This window comes from Rhineura floridana, chromosome 7 (assembly GCF_030035675.1).
Source record: "Rhineura floridana isolate rRhiFlo1 chromosome 7, rRhiFlo1.hap2, whole genome shotgun sequence".
Lineage (NCBI taxonomy): Eukaryota > Metazoa > Chordata > Lepidosauria > Squamata > Rhineuridae > Rhineura > Rhineura floridana.
This window is the reverse complement of record NC_084486.1, coordinates 17,071,094-17,092,171: the sequence shown is the minus strand read 5'-3', so window position 1 is coordinate 17,092,171 and position 21,078 is coordinate 17,071,094. Positions and strand designations below refer to the sequence as shown.

The 21,078-nt window shown below is 44.7% G+C and overlaps 1 protein-coding gene across 4 annotated transcripts in view; it reads right to left on the bottom strand.

Moving 5' to 3' along the window:
- SH2D4B (SH2 domain containing 4B) overlaps window positions 1–21,078 on the bottom strand; it is a 190,910-nt gene that overhangs the window by 31,181 nt on the left and 138,651 nt on the right. Inside the window, exon 7 of one of the 4 annotated variants that reach the window (XM_061634987.1) lies at window positions 7,385–7,869. The exons of 2 other annotated variants lie outside the window; for them this stretch is intronic. In XM_061634987.1, the coding sequence (XP_061490971.1) occupies window positions 7,814–7,869 (56 nt within the window). In that variant the 3' untranslated portion in view covers window positions 7,385–7,813. Of the gene's footprint in view, window positions 1–7,384; window positions 7,870–9,577; window positions 9,630–21,078 lie in introns of those variants that run through there. One more of the 4 variants, XM_061634988.1, reaches the window with a different exon arrangement.

The window sequence follows — 21,078 nt, the reverse complement described above, 5'->3', positions numbered from 1 at the left end:
CCCTGTTACCAATCTGGCCACTGCATTTTGCACAAGCTACAGTTTCCGAACCATCTTCAAAGGCAGTCCCACATAGAGTGCATTGCAGTAATCTAACTTGGAGGTTACCAGAGCATGGACAACTGAAGCCAGGTTATCCCTGTCCAGATAGGGACGTAGTTGGGCTACCAACCAAAGTTGGTAGAAGGCACTCTGTGCCACCGAGGCTACCTGAGCCTCAAGTGACAGAGATGGTTCTAGGACAATCCCCAAGCTACGAACCTGCTCGTTCAGGGGGAGTGCAACCCCATCCAGAACAGGTTGGACATCCACCATCTTGTCAGAAGAATCACCCACTAGCAGCATCTCAGTCTTGTTTGTTTTGAGCCTCAGTTTATTAGCCCTCATCCAGTCTATTGTCGCAGCCAGGCACCAGTTCAGCACATTGACAGCCTCACCTGAAGAAGATGAAAAGGAGAAATAGAGCTGCATGTCATCAGCATACTGATGGCAACACACTTCAAAGCTGCGGATGACCACACCCAGCAGCTTCATGTAGATGTTGAACAGCATGGGGGACAGAACTGGCCCCTGTGGAACCCCATACTGGAGAGTCCAGGATGCTGAGTAATGTTCCCCAAGCACCACCTTCTGGAGCCGACCTGCCAAGTAGGAGTGGAACCACCGCAATGCAGTACCTCCCACTCCCAACTCAGCCAGTCTCCCCAGAAGGATACCATGGTCGATGGTATTGAAAGCTGCTGAAAGATCAAGGAGAATCAACAGAGTCACACTCCCCCTGTCTCTCTCCCGACAAAGATCATCATACAGGGTGACCAAGGCTGTTTCTGTGCCAAAACCAGGCCTGAAACCCAACTGAAATGGATCCAGATAATCGGTCTCATCCAAGAGTGTCTGGAACTGGCCCACAACCACTCGTTCCAGGACCTTGCCCAGGAATGGAGCATTTGTTACCGGCCTATAGTTATTAAGATTTTCTGGGTCCAGGGAGGGCCTCTTCAGGAGTGGTCTCACTACTGCCTCTTTCAGGCAGCCAGGGACCACCCCCTCTCGCAGAGAGGCATTAATCACTTCCCTGGCCCAGCCAGCTGTTCCATCCCTGCTAGCTTTTATTAGCCAAGAAGGGCAAGGATCCAGCACAGAAGTGGTTGCACATACCTGTCCAAGCACCTTGTCAACGTCCTCAAGCTGCACCAACTGAAACTCATCCAAGAAATTGGAACAAGGCTGTGCTCTGGATACCTCACTTGATTCACCTGCTATAACACTGGAGTCTTAGTCCTGGCGGATGCTAAAGATTTTATCCTGGAAGTGCCTAGCAAATTCATTACAGCAGGCCTCAGATGGTTCTACCATGTCCCTGACTATTTTAGACTGTTTATTATAAACTGCTTAGAGGTCTTTTGTCCTAGTAAGTGGCATACAAATTTTGTTGAATAAATGAATGAAAATAATATTTATTTATTTATAAAGGATATGCCACCCTCTTGCAAAACATCAGTGTGGTGTACAGCAACATAAAAACAAATTTAAAAAACTGAGCTGCCATCTTTGGTAGCAGTCTCGTGCCAAGCTTCACACCTTAGCTCCGCCCTCTGTTGATCAATATTTGTTGAAAGAGCATTGTAGCCCTGTCCATGCTTTGCTTCTCAAGCTTTCTATAAAAAGAAACTTCTACAGGATTATCTGCCTAAGCAATATTGAAATGTCAGCAAGAGTTTAATACCAGAGTCTCTCTGAAAATGAATGTATTTCCTGGCAGCTGTTTCTGAAAATTAGCTGTGTTACGCCCACTGCTGTGACTCGTGGTTAATACTCTCATTGTGTCCTCCAACCTCTTAGGCTCTCAAGTACTGTAAACCTATTTCAGATTACTGTCATAATATTTTCCCCGCGTTCACTAACAAGCTGCGTGCTGAACAAGAAAGGTGGACCGCAGTATTACTTGTACGAGCGCACGACTGTGTCCCGTCCAGAGCCAAAAGAATGAGGCTGGAGTGTGTGTGCAAGTAAATCTCGTTTTATTAGAGTAATGGATACATCAAAGGCATTGCGCTTCATAGGAAACCCTACGCTAACTCACTAGAGTCCCTAACTTTACTCTAGACATGCTCTGCAGCGTGTGAAGGAAGTTGACTCAACGACCCCCCACTGGGAGCGGCAGGCTTATATAGGAAATGTTTTTGAATGTAATCTCTGACTCCTGCGTAATTCCTGTCTTTGCCCTGTCCGTTTCTCATGGCGACGGGAACGAGGAGACAGGGGACGCGCATACAACAGCTCATCTGAAGACACCTGCTCCCGAGCAACGGGCTCGAGGTCAGGGGGCGGTGCCACACTGGAATACTCCTGGGAACTGCTTGGTAAGGGAGGAGCTGGCACTGACTCTGAAGCTCCCCCCCAGAAGTCCTCTGCATCAACTGGGGGTGGTGCGCTTGGCTCTTCGGAAAGGGCGTTACTCGTGGGAACTGGCTGGAAAGCAGGCTGCCCCCCTCCCGCACGATCCTGCTCAGACACAACAATCCCCAACTCTGCTTCTTCTGGCTGCAGAGGTGCCTGAAACTCATGCCTCCCCCGTTCCTGTCCCTTCTGAGTTGGCTGCAGCGCAACATCATCCCCCCCTCCATCCTTTAACCCTTCCCACCCCTGAGGTCTAGATTTCTCTGGATAAGCCTCATGGAATTATCTCACCAAAGTCGGAGCATGCACATTCTCCTCTGTTTCCCAGGAACATTCAGTTGGATCGTACCCCTTCCAATGAATCAGATACTGAAGACGCCCTTGGCGTTTTTGCGAGTCCAAAATCTGTTCTACTTCGTATTCCTCCTCCCCCTCTACCAACAACGGCGGTGCGGGCTCCACTCGTGGACGGTGAGGGTCGGGGGCAGCGTCCTTGGTCAACAATGCCCTGTGGAAGACTGGGTGCATCTTGAAGGTGGGCGGCAATTTTAGTCTGTAAGCCACGGGGTTAATCTGAGCCTCCACCTCAAAGGGCCCTACACGCCGATCCTGCAGTTTACGACACCGGCCAGGCATAGCTAGGAAACGTGTAGAGATCCAGACCTGGTCTCCCACTCGTATGAGATCCCCCTCTCTCCGATGCTGGTCAGCTGCACGTTTGTAATCCACTTTGGCCTGTTCTAGTTGCACTTGGAGTAGCTGTTGCATAGCGTGAAGTTCCTGCAAGTAATCCTCAGTAGCTGGGACTGAGAGACTGTCTTTTGGGGCAGGAAAGGCTCGAGGGTGGTAGCCAAAATTGGCAAAGAAAGGAGTCTGTTGCGTGTGCGAATGCACAGCATTATTATAGGCAAATTCTGCTAAATGCAGGTAGGACATCCAGTTGTCCTGCTGATACCCCACAAAACAACGTAAATATTGTTGCAACACTGCGTTGACCCTCTCAGACTGCCCATCCGTTTGGGGATGATGGCAGACGACAGTCTCAGCTCACTTTGCAGCAACTTCCACAACACTTGCCAAAAACACGAGGTGAATTGTGTGCCCCAATCAGAAACCAGGCTGTCTGGTAGACCGTGCAGCCGATACACATTTTGCACATACAACTTGGCAGTGTCTTGAGCGCTTGGGAGCCCTGCGCATGGAATGAAGTGAGCCATTTTCGAGAAGGCATCAACGACCACCAAAACTGTGGTTTACCCCTGCGAAGGTGGAAGGTCTGTTATAAAATCCATAGTAATCATTCGCCAAGGTTCTCCTGGAGTAGGAAGGGGTTCCAGTAGCCCCGGTGGCTTCCCAGTGGCATGTTTAGCCCTCATGCAAGTGGGGCAAGAGCGAACGTAATGCTCTACGTCCTTCTTCACCTTGGGCCACCAGAACTCCCGAGTGACAGTTTGAATGGTCTTAAAAACCCCAAAGTGGCCTGCTGTGGGGGCGTCATGGCACTGACGTAGTACCCTCGCTCGCAGTTCTCTGGGGGGCACATAAACAGCTTCCTGATGGTGCAGTATGCCATCATTCCATATAAGGTCCTTCTGTTCTGCCTGGGGTGACGCAACCTCTTCGACCCGCTGCTCCTGCACGAAAGGGTCCTGTTGTTGCGCTTCATGCACTTCAGCTTCCCAAGAATCTTGGCAGGCCCCTACTACTCCCCGTAGGGATTGTGTACTGTAACGGTCTTGGGGTGGGATCCCTCAGAAATTCTGGCTTCCTTGAGAGGGCATCAGCCCACTTATTCTGTGCTTGGGAGATATAATGAATTTTGAAATGGAACCGTGCGAAGAACTGAGCCCAGCGCACTTGCCTCTGATTGAGTTTACGGGCGGTATGAAGACTCTCTAGATTACGATGGTCCGTGCACACCTCAATTTCATGCTGCGCCCCTTCCAGATGGTGTCTCCAGGCTTCAAAGGGATCTCTAATGGCTAATAGCTACTTTTCCCACACAGTGTAGTTTTGTTCAGAGTCGGTTAACTTTCTGGAAAAGTAGGCACAAGGCATCAGTTCTCCCCCTTTCTGGGCTGGTTGCAAAAGAACCCCTCCGATCGCAACGTCCGACGCATCCATCTGTACCACAAAAGGGAGCGCCATGTCGGCATGCTGTAGCATGGGTTCGGTAGCAAACCTTTGCTCCAGGCTCTCGAAAGCCTCTTGTGCAGCTTCTGTCCATTGAAAAGGTCCTGAGCCCTTCAGGCAATCCATGAGCGGTGCGGTCTGATGGGAGTAGTTGGCTATGAAACGATGGTAGTAATTCGCAAAGCCCAAGAAGCATTGCAAATCCTTCTTGGTCTTGAGGGGTTGCCACGTGAGTACACAATGAACTTTTTCTGGGTCCATTTCTACTCCTGCTGGAGAGATCCGATACCCCAGAAAGTCCAACATGGTTAGGTCAAACCCATACTTTTCCAGCTTCGCGTAAAGACAGTGTTCCTGTAACTTCTACAGCACTGCACGCACATGTGAGTCTTGTTCCTCGGAAGAATTCGAATAAATCAGGATATCATCCAAATACACTATCATAAAGCGGTCCACAAAGTCCCGAAAGATGTCATTCATAAAATTTTGGAAGACTCCAGGTGCTCCCGACTACTCGTATGGCATCACCAAATACTCAAACTGACCGTAACGGGTCTTAAACGCAGTCTTCCATTCATGACCTGCCTTAATCCTCACCAAGTTGTAAGCTCCTCTCAAGTCCAGTTTCATGAAAATTTTGGTGGAACGCAACCTCTCCAACATTTCCCTAATGAGCGGCAGCGAGTAACTATTGGGGATAGTGAGCTGGTTTAGGGCTCGATAATCATTACAGGGACGGAGCTCCCCCCCTTTTTTCTTCACAAACAGCAGGGGTGCACCAGCTGGGGACTGTGAAGGGCGAATGAAGCCTTTCTTCAAATTGGCGTCCAGAAACTCCCTTAACGCTGCCAACTCTGGTTCAGATAGAGAGTAGATCCACGGGGATGTGTGCCCCAGGCACCAAATCAATGGCACAATCATAGTGCCGGTGAGGAGGGAGTTGCTCCGCTTCCTTTTTATCGAAGACGTCCCGAAAACTCCCATACTTGGTGGGCAAAGTTATCTCCCTTGGGGGAGACGCCCCTGCCAACACCTGTGGCTCCTCTTCAGGCTGGCAATGTTGATGGCCGTACTTGGAGGTAAAAACCACCACAGCTTCATCCCAAAAGATTGTGGGGTTGTGCCTAACCAGCCAAGGCATACCCAACACCACCGGGAAATGCGGCAAGGATGCCACATAGAACGACAGGTCTTCCTGATACCCAGGGACCTTCACTTCCACGGACTCAGTCACCCAAGTCAACCCCCAGACTTCAGAGGCCGGCCATCTATAGTTTCCACTGCCAACGGCTGACTCAGTTCTCTTGTGGGAATAGCGTGGTGTAGCGCCAACTCTCGGTCTATGAAACAAGAGGATGCTCCGCTGTCAATCATAGCCTTGGCTGAGAAGCTCTCGCCTGAGGATAGGGTGATGCGAATGGGCAACAAAAGGGCCCCTTGGGAGGGAAGGGGTTGTAACGGAGGCTCAGTGTCTGTAGCACCCCCCAACTCTCTAGCCTCTACGAGAGCTAGGATGTGAAGTTTTCCGGCGGTTGGAATCTTCCGGTTTTGGCTGCACAATTTCTGGCAAGGTGTCCAGACTTTCCGCAATAGAGACACAGTCCTTCCCTCCGGCGTCTTTCCCTCTCCTCCTCTGTCAATTGCAGTCTAGCCCCCCCCAATCTGCATGGGCTCCTCTCCCGAGACAGTAGGGATGCCAGGATTGGGCACGGGGCACGCACAGGGCAGCGGAGCAGCAACCTGACTCTGTAAAGGCTCCATTCTTCACTCCAACTTTCTTCCTTCTAAGCGGCTGTCTATCTGCAAACTCAGTTGAATCAAGCCCCTCAGTGAGTCAGGGTGTGTGGAGCGCGCCAGTTCATCCAACACTTCTGGACTCAGTCCATTTCTGTAGAAGTACATTAAGGCTGGGTCATTGTACTCTGTCTCCTGAGACAAAACACGAAAAGCATTCGTGTATTGCCCTACAGACCCCCTTCCCTGTCTCAGGGTCCCTAACTGGTGGGCAACCGTCTCCTTCCTCTGGGGGTCTCGGAACATGTCCCCCATCGCATTCTTGAAGGCGTCAAACTGGCGCAATATCTGGTCGTTGCAAATCAAATATGGGGTGGCCCATTTTGCCGCTTCCCCTTCCAATAAACTGATGATGAACGCCACCTTCGTGTCATCAGTTGGGAACTCAGCTCTGCGCACTTGAATGTACAACTCACATTGGGCTAGAAACGTGGCAAGCTGTTCACTCTGCCCCCCGTATCACATGGGGAGCCACATGGAGACTTCACAGGGGCTGCCGCCCCGGGAGGCGCAGCCTGGACTTGGGTGACCAAGGCATGGAGATTCTGGTTATCCACTTGCAAGGCTTGCGTTGCGGCTCTGAGGTTTTGGTTCTCGGCTTATAGGGCTTGCGTAGTCACTCGGAGGTTCTGGATCTCGGCATACAAAGCTTCCATGGTGATAGGTACTCCCCCTCTTGCTCCGTTCTGGTCCATGTCATCCGCCATGGGAACAGGTTCAAGTAGGGATGGTGGTTGAGTCAATCTGTCCCGTCCAGAGCCGAAAGAATGAGGCTGGAGTGTGTGTGCAAGTAAATCTCATTTTATTAGAGTAATGGATACATCAAAGGCATTGCGCTTCATAGGAAACCCTACGCTAACTCACTAGAGTCCCTAACTATACTCTAGACATGCTCTGCAGCGTGTGAAGGAAGTTGACTCAACGACCCCCCACTGGGAGCGGCAGGCTTATATAGGAAATGTTTTTGAATGTAATCTCTGACTTCTGCGTAATTCCTGTCTTTGCCCTGTCCGTTTCTCGCCGCGACAGGAACGAGGAGACAGGGGACGCGCATCCAACAGCTCATCTGAAGACACCTGCTCCCGAGCAATGGGCTCGAGGTCAGGGGGCGGTGCCACACTGGAATCCTCCTGGGAACTGCTTGGTAAAGGAGGAGCTGGCACTGACTCTGAAGCTTTCCCCCACAAGTCCTCTGCATCAACTGGGGGCGGTGCGCTCGGCTCCTCAGAAAGGGCGTTACTCGTGGGAACTGGCTGGAGAGCAGGCTGCCCCCCTCCCGCACGATCCTGCTCAGACACAACAATTCCCAACTCTGCTTCTTCTGGCTGCAGAGGTGCCTGAAACTCATGCCTCCCCCCTTCCTGTCCCTTCTGAGTTGGCTGCAGCACAACAGACTGCTTGAAATGAGGAACCACAAATGAATGCCTCTTTGAACTGTACTGTCGATTCCTTTTCTTTCTTCCCCACTTCTGTCTGTCATTTCAGCTCACACAAAATGCCAAAAGGATTCAAAGACCTCAGATCTGTAATTGATTTCACAATCTAGACAAAAAAAATGTAAGAAACATGACTTTTTAATACTTTTGAATTATCCACCATGAATGCATTCACCGGCCCATTTCTTGCAGCTGTTGCCATTACTACTACTACTACTACTACTACTATTACTGAACAAGAAAGTACTGCTACTACTACTACTACTACTATTACTGAACAAGAAAGTACTGCTACTACTACTACTATTACTGAACAAGAAAGTACTGCTACTACTACTACTATTACTGAACAAGAAAGTACTGCTACTACTACTACTATTACCACTACTACTACATAGGGAATGGGGGAGAAATTTGTTTCAGTTCCTATTTAAAGCTGAATCTATCAAATTTGCACTCTCTGAAACAATAGGGCAACAGAAACCCAGCCATCTTTCAAAATTCTCACTTATCCTAATTTTGTGGTGCAGTTCTCTAACCAAATAATGTTTACAAAACCATACATTAGGGGCTAGTGTGTATAAAAATGAAAACTATATTAGTGAAAATTACAAAAATGTGAATTAGGGGAAATTGTTTGCAAAAATGTGCACATTGGTCAAAACTGCCTACAAAAAAAGTGTTTATTAGGAGAAAATTGCACTACTCAAGGTGGTGCATGTGGTTGTCCCACTCTCCTTTTAATACTCAAAACAACCCTGTGAGCTAGGTGAGGCTGAGAGATGGCGACTGGCCCAAGGTCACCCAGTGAGCATCGTGAGTGAGTGGGGATTTGAAGCCTGGTCTCCCAGGTTCTAGTCCAACATTCTTAACTACTATACCACATTGGCTTTCAATTCCAGTTCTCTTGTTTCTGACAATGACTGCTGCATTGCCTGGCTAACAGGTCTCCCCATTTTGTCCTCTAAAGATCCTTCCATTTCTGCTCAGCCACACAGCCAGTTCCATTGCCCACCTTTTGACCTGATCATTTGACTCTCCCTGACATCCTTTGTTTGAGTTACCTCTACCATTTCTTGTTTGGTCCAACCTTTTCCCATTTATTATTACCTCACTTATTGATGGGGACATTTATGTGCTGCCTTTCACTTCTGTGAAAACTATCAAGTGGTTCACTTCTTTCAGTCATTTGGGAAAGCAGGTTTGTTGCACAAGACCTCCCAATCAACTGAGAGTGTGCAATTTGAATTTGCTAATATGTGATTAATCCCACCAAAAAATAGCAATTGTCTGGAAATGCCCCATCTCAACACCCTCTGTTGCCCTTAATGGCACACATAATCTTCCACCTGAAGCAGCTGCCTCATGATCAGACTGCCTCTGCATTTTGAAATGCCCTATATACTTCAAGACCACCACCAAATTGTAAACTCTTCAGGCCAAAGAACTCAACTAGTTTGCATGCAGAGTTCCAAATGAAATGGGACTCTAATCAAACGTGGAGCCACTAGAAGCTACTGCAATATAAATATGATGAAATGGTGGCATTGTTCTGGTAGTATCATAAAGCATTGCTACTCTTTCATCACTCCAGGAAAAAATCTAATTTCCAACACACTGAAAACCTAGTCTCATTTATTCAGCTTTCTTAAGCGTTTCATCAGCATTTCATCAGCATTCACAGGAAACTGCCTATCTATTTGGATCTGCATTGTTACCAGGAGAAATGGTCTGGAAAAGAAAAAAGAAAAATGGAAGTCATTGCAAAATTAAAAAAGAAAGAAAAAGATGACATTTTACCTGTATTTTATATATCCATTTTAAAACTTTAACAAATAGCTGTCATGATAATTTTAGATGTTGTCTCTGCAGAAAAATTGTACATAATTTGTGTCAGTTTAGATTTCACTGGAATAATGGAGCACAAGTATAGTGTAACATTTTATGGACTGGAATACAAACTTCTTTTCCATGTTGGAGGCATGTATCTCCTAAAACATTGGGCATAATCCCCTGTGAATTTGTGGAAAAGTTCTACTAAACTGAACAGGAACTGAATAGGAACTAGAAATATACTGATAAGGTTATGGCATGGCATATATACTGAATATATGCACACACACACACACAAGACCTTTCCAGATGATCTTTTCATGGCACATTCATGATTATTTATTGTCAAGATGCTTTGGGGGCAGTCATACATGATCCTGTTTTCAATACTATTTGCACCTGCAAAGGTTTTGGGGTGATCATACTGCTTCATTTCCTGTATCCTGTAATTTCCTGTGAAATCCCACAACTTTTCCTACCACAAATGTGGGGGATTTTGGGGGGAGGGGAGAGGTGGTCGTGCTTTCATTGCATTATAGCCTTTCTGGACAGCAATGATGCTGCAACATTAGGGAACCATCAAAGATCAATAACTAAAGCAGAATAAATCCACCACTAATGCACCATTATTGTGCCACGAACGTGTTGCAGAAACACATCTGGAGAGGCTCTCAGTCACCAAAAGAGATGCATGAATATAAATTTAATCTATGTAAAAAAAGAAAAGAAAGCCTCTTATTGGCAGCCTGTGGACCCAATCTAGCTCATGAGGCCATGTCATATGGCCCTATCAAATTTTAATCAGGATTTGTTAATATATTTTCTCAGAATAGAACATGGTTTCAGAGACAGAGTTTTAGAGACTCTTCTGACCAAGCAAGTTAAAGAGATCTCAGGAAACTAAGAGAATCATTGTTTGGTACATATAATACAATACACAAATGCAGCGAGCAAGATGGTGTTTCATTTCACAACTCTTTCCTTAGCTGTGAAACCAATTATTAACCAAAAACATGTGTCCCATTGTGCATGCTTGTAAAGAAAAATATGTAATTTGTGATGCTACCTTTATTATGCTTTGTGGGAAGCTGTCAGAGCCTTTATTCCAGTTAATTAGTTGGTGGAGAGGAAAGAAAGTCATTTTGCTTCCTCAGCTTTCCTTCAGATGCTCATACATCTGGTGGAAATACAGCAGACTTTGCTATGCTGATCTGCACATGAACTCTCTGTCATCAGATTGATTTTGAAAGAAGCCAGTTCTTACCTTGGTTGTCATAGACTCTATCTAGTGCAGAGAGGGGGGAACCTTTGAACCTTCTCATGCTGTTGGATTACAACTCCCATAATACCTGGCCATGCTGGCTTGGGTTGTTGGGACTCGTAGTCCATCAGAACCTGAAAGGCCACAGGTTCCCCATCCTGGCTTTAGTTGAAGGCAGAACTCCGTATCCCTTTGTTCCTGATGCTCTGTGCTTTGCATCCCTCCCCCCAAGCTTTTTTCCAACTCTGCTTAATTATCCTCCATTTAAACAGCTGGCTGTTCTGCAGAGTCGCTTTGCCTGTCACAGAGATAGTTGAGTATCATGTCTCAAATGTGACACACTTTACAACTCCTTTCTTCTCGTCCAGGCAACATGAATGTGCTTGGTTTGAACAGGAGTCTTTCTATATTTGAAAGTTCACTGCCAGCCCCATGACTGCATCAGTTACAGAGTCAACAGCTGGAGGAAAATGACAACACTTCCTGATTGGCTGACACGATCATTATGACATCACTGGTCATTTTCTCCAGCTGCAGTTAGAGAGGTTACAATTTGGCTTTTGCTCTCACTCCTGCCTTTCTGGATAGAGCTGCTGCCACACTGCAAGCAACAAAAACTTTCTTCCCCTCACCCCATGTACCCTATGGACCCTATGAATTCATAGGAAAATGTGAAGTGATGGGGAGAAGCAGCAGACAGGGGTGAGAATCCAGGAAATATGGACTGCATAGATTTGAGTGAAAGAAGCAGCCATGGATGGTGTTTAATCTGATATGCATGTCTGGAGTCTAGGAAAATCTCCTTTGATGCAGAAAGAATCCCCCTGGGGGATGGGCCAAGAAACAGGATTAGGTCAGAGGGGTTGTAGATAAATTGAACCGGGTTCAGTCTGAGTTTGGAAGATTACTTTTAAAAAGGAATAAATTACAATTACTGTTACCTGCCCCCAAAAGGAATAAATTATCATTACAATTATAATTGTTCTGAAAGAAATCTGACTGTCCTGATGCGCAACCTATACTCTGGACAATAGGCTACTGTAAGGACAGGCTATGGAGAAACCAATTGGTTCCCAGTCGGAAAGGGTGTGAAACAGGGGTGTATTTTATTACCCTATCTGTTTAAACTATATGCAGAACATATAATACAGAAAGCAAGACTGGACCAAGATGATGGAGGTGTGAAAACTGGAGGGAGAAATATCAATAATTTAAGATATGCAGTCCATACCATACTACTAGCAGAAACCAGTAATGATTTGACATGAATGCTGATGAAAGCTAATGAGGAAAGCACAACAGCAGGACTACAGCTGAACGTCAAGAAGACTAAAGTAAAGGGAACAGAAGATTTATGTAGCTTTAAAGTTGACAATGAGGACATTGAACTTGTCAAGAATTATCAATACCTCGCCACAGTCATTAACCAAAGTGGAGACAATAGTCAAAAAATCAGAAGGCAGCTAGGACTGGGGAGGGCAGCTATGAGAGAACTAGAAAAGGTCCTCAAATGCAAAGATTGTATCACTGAACACTAAAGTCAGGATCATTCAGACCATGGTATTCCCGATTTCTATGTATGGATGTGAAAGTTGGACAGTGAAAAAAGCAGATAAGAGAAAAATCAACTCCTTTGAAATGTGGTGTTGGAGGAGAGCTTTGTGCATACCATGGACTGCAAAAAAGACAAATAATTGGGTGTTAGAACAAATTAAATCAGAACTGTTACTAGAAGCTAAAATGATAAAACTGAGGTTATCATACTTTGGACACATAATGAGAATACATGATTCATTAGAAAAGATAATAATGCTGGGAAAAACTGAAGGGAGTAGAAAAAGAGGAAGGCCAAACAAGAGATGGATTGATTCCATAAAGGAAGACACAGACCTGAACTTACAAGATCTGAATAGGGTGGTTCATGACAGATGCTCCTGGAGGTCACTGATTCATAGGGTCACCATAAGTCATAATTGACTTGAAGGCACATAACAACAACAACAGATGCTATTGTAAACTAAGTTTAATCTGCTGGGTGCTTTCAGTAATACAGACCTGGAGCATCCATACAAGGAGAACTATTGAAAACAAGTCCCAAGCGTTGTGGGGGTGACGATATATGGGCACACTATTTCAGATTTCCAGTTGTCTTACAATGGCCACATTCACACCATACATTGATTCCAGTCTTATTCCATTTTAAAAAGTCATAGCTTCCCCCAAAGAATCCTGGGAAGAGTAGTCTGTGAAGGGTGCTGAGAGTTTGTAAGAGACTAATGTCTCTTTAGGTATGTTCTATCAGTGTTTACTTGTGTTATTATTTTATTTACTATGAGTCGTATCCCAAAGTGGCATAACCAGAGGCAGCTTGTGCAGCCAGTCTTTCTCTTCCTCTCCTCCTGCAGCCCCCTTGTACTCCCCCCAAACCCTTTGTAGATAGTAGTCCCTCTCAGAGCTTGGAAGTAACTAGTTATAAGTAATGAATTACTAGTAATTCATTACTTTTTTGAGTAACAAGTGGGTAATTCATTTACATTTTGATTGTAATAGAACTAGGAGTAATTTTACTACTTTTGTGGAGTAATTGTAACGTTTCCAGAATTACTTTGGGGCATTACTTGGGGGAGGGAGCAGGGTGATTTGTGGATGAAAATCATGTGCCTCAAACTGAGCTTCTGTGAGCTCTTTCCTCATGCTCTGTGGATGGGTAGGAGGCGATGAGGGAGGAGGCAGAGAGTGAGATGGGGTGGAGTGGAGAAAACACTTGCATTTGGCACACAAAGTGACCTCCCCCACCCTCTCTGGCTACTGTGCTGCATTTGCAGTATTTTAACTTTTTTGCATCTCGGGGGAAAATGTTTGCTTGAGTGAGTGTCCCTTAGTTGGTGGCAGGGCAGGGTCTGGGAGGTGGTTAAGTGAGAGAGATTATGCTGGCTGGCTGAGTGGGGGGGGTTGCACTTGGTTTGACATGCAAAGATCTGAGCTGTGGCCTCTGCCTGCCTCCCCACCACCCTTACCAGCAGAGAGACCACCATTGCTATCTTATGAATAAAAATAATTATTCTACTACCTCTGTATGTGTTTGTTTATTTTTAATGTTGTTTTAGGCTACTTAGATGTGCAGCAGCCAAGGCCAGCACCTTGTAGGCGTTTTTTTTAAGTAACTGAAATGTAATTGTAGGGATTACTTTGGAGGAAAAGTAAATTAATCAGTTACTTTCAGAGCAATTGTAATTGTAACAGTAGTTACTACTTTTTGGGCCATGTAACTGTAACTGTAATTTATTACTTTTTAAAAGTAATTTTCCAAGCTCTGGTCCCTCTCCAACAGACATGTCTGTAACATATGAGGCTGCAGCACAATTTTGAGTCATTCCCCCTTTTCCACTGCAGTCTTGTACAACACAATTCCCATAGTAGAAGTGTGTTTGTGTGAGTGTGTGTGTGTGTGTGCACATGGGCATGCCTATGTGGCCCTCTGGAGAATGGTACGGGGGGAGGTGGGGAAGTGCATTTCATAATTTAACTATGTGCTGTGTAAAGAAGTATCTCCTGTGTCCTAAATTTCCCACCTCTATAAAACCCTGATAGCAGCTTTGCAGATCCTGAACTACAGTGCAAGTTTATATACCTTTCACCAGAAAGATTTCCATATTTGACAGTGTAACCCTAAACATGTACAGTAGGGCCCCACTTTACAGCACTTCACTTTACCACGATTCACTAATACAGCAGTCTCAATTAGACACAATTAGACTAAAGCCCCACTCATACGGCACTTGTTCCGCTTTTACGGCAGTTTTCGGGCATCACGCGCCATTCTATTCAATGGGTTCTGCTTTACAGAGGGGATCTGGAATGTAACCCGCCGTATGAGTGGGGCCTTACTGTATTCAGAAGGAAGTCCCAGTGCATTCAGTCACACACTTCCTGGGAGCAGGCCTGATTGTCTGCTAAAATCACAGATATCCAATCTATCTGTTCGTGATGCAGTCTTAAATATGATATACTTCTTCACTCAATCAAAATAGGTGACATTGCCACTGGTAATTAGGGATGGGGACATTAATTTGGTAGGAAAACAATTATCTGTTTACCTTGCAATTCTAAACACTTACTATGTAGTAAGCACCTCTGAACACCTAGTCTGTTACTCTTATGGCATTACACTTAAAAGCAACCACCACCACAGATCTCATTTACTTGAAGGCACATTCAGTTATTTTGACATGGTTACTGGAAGTCACAATTATTGCATAACAAAATTCTATTGGCTTCCAGGATCTTAGGTTTCATCCACAACAATTTGAGGAATCTTGTGCCTAAAATTAGCATGTGTTTTTAAATTGTTTTTCAAAAATGTGTTTTTAAATTTGTAAATTTGTTTTTAATGTTTTTAATGGTTGTAAACTGCCCAGAGATCTTCGGCTATGGCGCGGTATACAAATGTAATAAATAATAAATAAATTCAGTTATTTACTGTTCTGTTTTGGCTTTCTTTCTTCAGACACAGTTTTTAAAATTATTATTAAATAAGTATTTCCTAATAGGTTATCAGCTATACTATTACACCCATAGCACATAGTTATTTCAGATCAATGAAAATGTAATGCTCAATTGCCTGGGCTAAACCAGAAAGCCAGGCGCCTAGTATTTATTCCAGGCTTGGCCAATCAAGTGGCTTCCTAGCACCTGCCATTAACAGGGGCTAATGTTGTTGTACACCTCTCTTCTATTCTGCACCTGAAAAGCATATCCTCCAACATTTTCCAAATGAAACTGGGGCACTCCCTAGTTGGATAAGGGCCTGGGGGGGCAGGTAGGGGTGGAGACTGGTGAATTGGGGACAATGCAATCCAGACCCAAGAATATATACTAGATCTGCACCTTAAGTCAGATGTAACAAGTGCAGTATATCTACAAACTTAGGGTTATAGAGCTGGGATAGTAAGCCATTTGGCAACTCCCATTTTAGAAAAAGTAATCACTACCTACCAATTCAACAATTTCTTTGTATTAGTCCGGTGCTTCTTTTGAATTCGAATTGAAGTGCCCAAAGGTGAGGATGGGACTACCAGTACTGAGCCCAGAGCTTGGAAGTAATTAGAGTTTGGAAGGGTGAAGGGTGCTGGGAGGAGACTCTTATTCCCCTGAGAGAGCTCCAGTGGCCAGAGTGGTTTAACAGTCAGGTGCTCTGATTGAAGCTCTGTGAGGGGAACAGGGCATCTCCTAGCAACTCTCAGCACCCTTCACTAACTACACTTCCCAGGATTCTTTGGGAGAAGCCACATAAGAACATAAGAACATAAGAAGAGCCTGCTGGATCAGGCCAGTGGCCCATCTAGTCCAGCATCCTGTTCTCACAGTGGCCAACCAGGTGCTTGGGGGAAGCCCGCAAGCAGGACCCGAGTGCAAGAACACTCTCCCCTCCTGAGGCTTCCGGCAACTGGTTTTCAGAAGCATGCTGCCTCTGACTAGGGTGGCACAGCACAGCCATCATGGCTAGTAGCCATTGATAGCCCTGTCCTCCATGAATTTGTCTAATCTTCTTTTAAAGCCGTCCAAGCTGGTGGCCATTACTGCATCTTGTGGGAGCAAATTCCATAGTTTAACTATGCGCTGAGTAAAGAAGTACTTCCTTTTGTCTGTCCTGAATCTTCCAACATTCAGCTTCTTTGAATGTCCACGAGTTCTAGTATTATGAGAGAGGGAGAAGAACTTTTCTCTATCCACTTTCTCAATGCCATGCATAATTTTATACACTTCTATCATGTCTCCTCTGACCCGCCTTTTCTCTAAACTAAAAAGCCCCAAATGCTGCAACCTTTCCTCGTAAGGGAGTCGCTCCATCCCCTTGATCATTCTGGTTGCCCTCTTCTGAACCTTTTCCAACTCTATAATATCCTTTTTGAGATGAGGCGACCAGAACTGTACACAGTATTCCAAATGCGGCCGCACCATAGATTTATACAATGGCATTATGATATCGGCTGTTTTATTTTCAATACCTTTCCTAATTATCGCTAGCATGGAATTTGCCTTTTTCACAGCTGCCGCACACTGGGTCGACATTTTCATCGTGCTGTCCACTACAACCCCGAGGTCTCTCTCCTGGTCGGTCACCGCCAGTTCAGACCCCATGAGCGTATATGTGAAATTAAGATTTTTTGCTCCAATATGCATAATTTTACACTTGTTTATATTGAATTGCATTTGCCATTTTTCCGCCCATTCACTCAGTTTGGAGAGGTCTTTTTGGAGCTCTTCGCAATCCCTTTTTGTTTTAACAACCCTGAACAATTTAGTGTCGTCAGCAAACTTGGCCACTTCACTGCTCACTCCTAATTCTAGGTCAATAATGAACAAGTTGAAAAGTACAGGTCCCAATACCGATCCTTGAGGGACTCCACTTTCTACAGCCCTCCATTGGGAGAACTGTCCGTTTATTCCTACTCTCTGCTTTCTGCTTCTTAACCAATTTCTTATCCACAAGAGGACCTCTCCTCTTATTCCATGACTGCTAAGCTTCCTCAGAAGCCTTTGGTGAGGTACCTTGTCAAACGCTTTTTGAAAGTCTAAGTACACTATGTCCACTGGATCACCTCTATCTATATGCTTGTTGACACTCTCAAAGAATTCTAATAGGTTACTGAGACAGGACTTTCCCTTGCAGAAGCCATGCTGGCTCTGCTTCAGCAAGGCTTGTTCTTCTATGTGCTTAGTTAATCTAGCTTTAATAATACTTTCGACCAGTTTTCCAGGGACAGAAGTTAAGCTAACTGGCCTGTAATTTCCGGGATCCCCTCTGGATCCCTTTTTGAAGATTGGCGTTACATTTGCCACTTTCCAGTCCTCAGGCACGGAGGAGGACCCAAGGGACAAGTTACATATTGTAGTTAGCAGATCAGCAATTTCACATTTGAGTTCTTTGAGAACTCTCGGGTGGATGCCATCCGGGCCCGGTGATTTGTCAGTTTTTATATTGTCCATTAAGCTTAGAACTTCCTCTCTCGTTACCACTATTTGTCTCAGTTCCTCAGAATCCCTTCCTGCAAATGTTAGTTCAGGTTCAGGGATCTGCCCTATATCTTCCACTGTGAAGACAGATGCAAAGAATTCATTTAGCTTCTCTGCAATCTCCTTATCGTTCTTTAGTACACCTTTGACTCCCTTATCATCCAAGGGTCCAATTGTCTCCCTAGATGGTCTCCTGCTTTGAATGTATTTATAGAATTTTTTGTTGTTGGTTTTTATGTTCCTAGCAATGTGCTCCTCAAATTCTTTTTTAGCATCCCTTATTGTCTTCTTGCATTTCTTTTGCCAGAGTTTGTGTTCTTTTTTATTTTCTTCATTTGGACAAGACTTCCATTTTTTGAAGGAAGACTTTTTGCCTCTAAGAGCTTCCTTGACTTTGCTCGTTAACCATGCTGGCATCTTCTTGGCTCTGGCGGTACCTTTTCTGGTCTGCGGTATGCACTCCAGTTGAGCTTCTAATATAGTGTTTTTAAACAACTTCCAAGCATTTTCAAGTGATGTGACCCTCTGGACTTTGTTTTTCAGCTTTCTTTTTACCAATCCCCTCATTTTTGTGAAGTTTCCTCTTTTGAAGTCAAATGTGACCGTGTTGGATTTTCTTGGCAATTGGCCAGTTACATGTATGTTTAATTTAATAGCACTGTGGTCACTGCTCCCAATCGGTTCAACAACACTTACATCTCACACCAGGTCCCGGTCCCCACTGAGGATTAAGTCCAGGGTTGCCGTCCCTCTGGTCGGTTCCATGACCAACTGGTCTAGGGAATAGTCATTTAGAATATCTAGAAACTTTGCTTCTTTGTCATGACTGGAACACATATGTAGCCAGTCTATGTCCGGGTAGTTGAAGTCACCCATTACTACCACATTTCCTAGTTTGGATGCTTCCTCAATTTCATATCTCATCTCCAGGTCTCCCTGAGCATTTTGATCAGGGGGACGATAGATCGTTCCCAGTATTAAGTCCCTCCTGGGGCATGGTATCACCACCCACAACGATTCTGTGGAGGAGTCTGCCTCTTTTGGGGTTTCGAGCTTGCTGGATTCAATGCCTTCTTTCACGTATAGAGCGACTCCGCCACCAATACGTCCTTCCCTGTCCTTCCGATATAGTTTATATCCAGGGATAACCGTATCCCACTGGTTTTCTCCATTCCACCAGGTCTCCGTTATGCTCACTATATCAATGCTCTCCTCTAAGACCAAGCACTCCAGTTCTCCCATCTTGGTTCGCAGGCTCCTAGCATTAGCGTACAGGCACTTGTAAGCAGTGTCTCTCTTCAAGTGTCTTTGGCACTTGTGGTTAGGCCTGTGGTAATTTTGCTCTTCTGAATTTATATCCTGTGCCCCTGCTCTCACAATGCCTACTTCTAGGCCTACCCCTTTTAAAATTTCATCATTTCTTTATGATTCTTTACACGATTGTGTAAAGTGAAAAAAAGGTCTGGTGCAAATGATCAACCTGCCCTTCTCCTCCCACTCCTCCCTGCTCCCATTCTCCTCCTCCCCTCCCCATCCCCTGTGGTCAGTTTTATCTATCCTAAGCATGATTGCAGGGGGAAGCTACACTTCCTGTGTAGCTTGGAAGAATTTGGTAACATGTGCCTCTGAGCATATGGTGAGTGGTGGCAACACCTGCAATCAGCCCAAGTAACAGAAACAAGACATTTGCTGTGCTGATCTTGTTTTAGCAGGGGGGAAGCAACAATATTAAAACAGTTGATATAGTTCAGATAGTCACTTTAAACATGTTTGATGTACTTTGCAATTTTAGTGAAGTTTCCTATAGTAAATCATTCTCTTTTGCTTCTGTTTCTCTGATTATGTGAAGTACAGCAACACTTTGCAACATTAAAAAAAACTACAAAAGCAATTGTGGAATAATGGCACTGACTGTTCTGCAGAATAGTTTCCAATGGACATGAGGAGTGTCTCAGTTTGCACAAGATAAAACAGTGGGAGGTGAAATATAGTCTACCAAAATTCTAGGTGTGCTCTATGTTTTCAGTTGACCATGCCCACCATCCTTAAGTGGAGCCATTTAAGCATAGCAGGCTGAAAACATGCATCTTGGGCAGGCCAAGTTTGTTTTTTTCAACAGCTAGAGACATTGGTTAAGTAGCAACATATTGTAATCCATCTGATTTTACATCAAACTGCAGTTTCAGATTCAACTGTTAATGCGCCCAAAATAGAAATGGAGCATAACCTCTAGTTTGAAACAAAAAAGGCTATCTTCACCATCAGATGTCATTGATCAATAAAAAGACGTTGAGATTAATAAAAATAAATTTGGCACAGATTTCTAGGATGAATAATGAGAGAAATATAATTTTCTAGGTTAGATTCTCTGTAGAAACAGTAGTAACACAGAAAAGAAACAAAATAAGAACACCAACAAACATATAAAAATGTAATTCTCCATCTTTGGATATGGTAGGTGTTGCCACCACTCACCATATGCTCAGAGGTACATGTTACCAAATTATTCCAAGCTACACAGGAAGTGGATTGGACTGTGAATGGACAACTCAAATTGTGTTTGCATTTTGACAAATTTGTAGGGCAGTACAATATCTCAGAGATGAGGTCAGGTCTCCTGCTCCCTTGGTGCATTCACTATAGCTGTCCAACTTCCCTGCTTTTTAAAGTTTGATAGAAATATCTGTTGGTGTAGGTATGTTCTTAAACCACAAGGTTATTTGCCTATTAGTAATATGGTACGTTACAGAGAAATGAGGAAAAGACAGGTATCTTATAGGTCGAAGGAGCTAAATTTTCACAGAAATTCTAACCTTCATAAACATGCACAAGACCCTCAGAGCAACATAGTGCCATTAGACATTTTGTAGAGGCACCACTCATTGTATATATGCGTGCGCACAGTGTAAACGCGTCCTTATACTCATCTCCTCAAAGCCATGCAAACTCTGATATGACAACACTCAAAACCCATGCATCCCTCCACTAACACATATTCACCCCAATACTAATAAAAACTTGTCTCCATCAGTTCTATTTCATTAAAAGCCAGACACTAAAGAGCATTTGGTATTGGCATTAGAGATTTCATGATAATGAGATGACCAAAAAGCTAAATAGGAATTATGGTAATCGGTTGCTTTCCACAGGGCTTCATGTTACCACAGGGATCCCTAGGCACATGCCATCTACTGCAACTTTGCT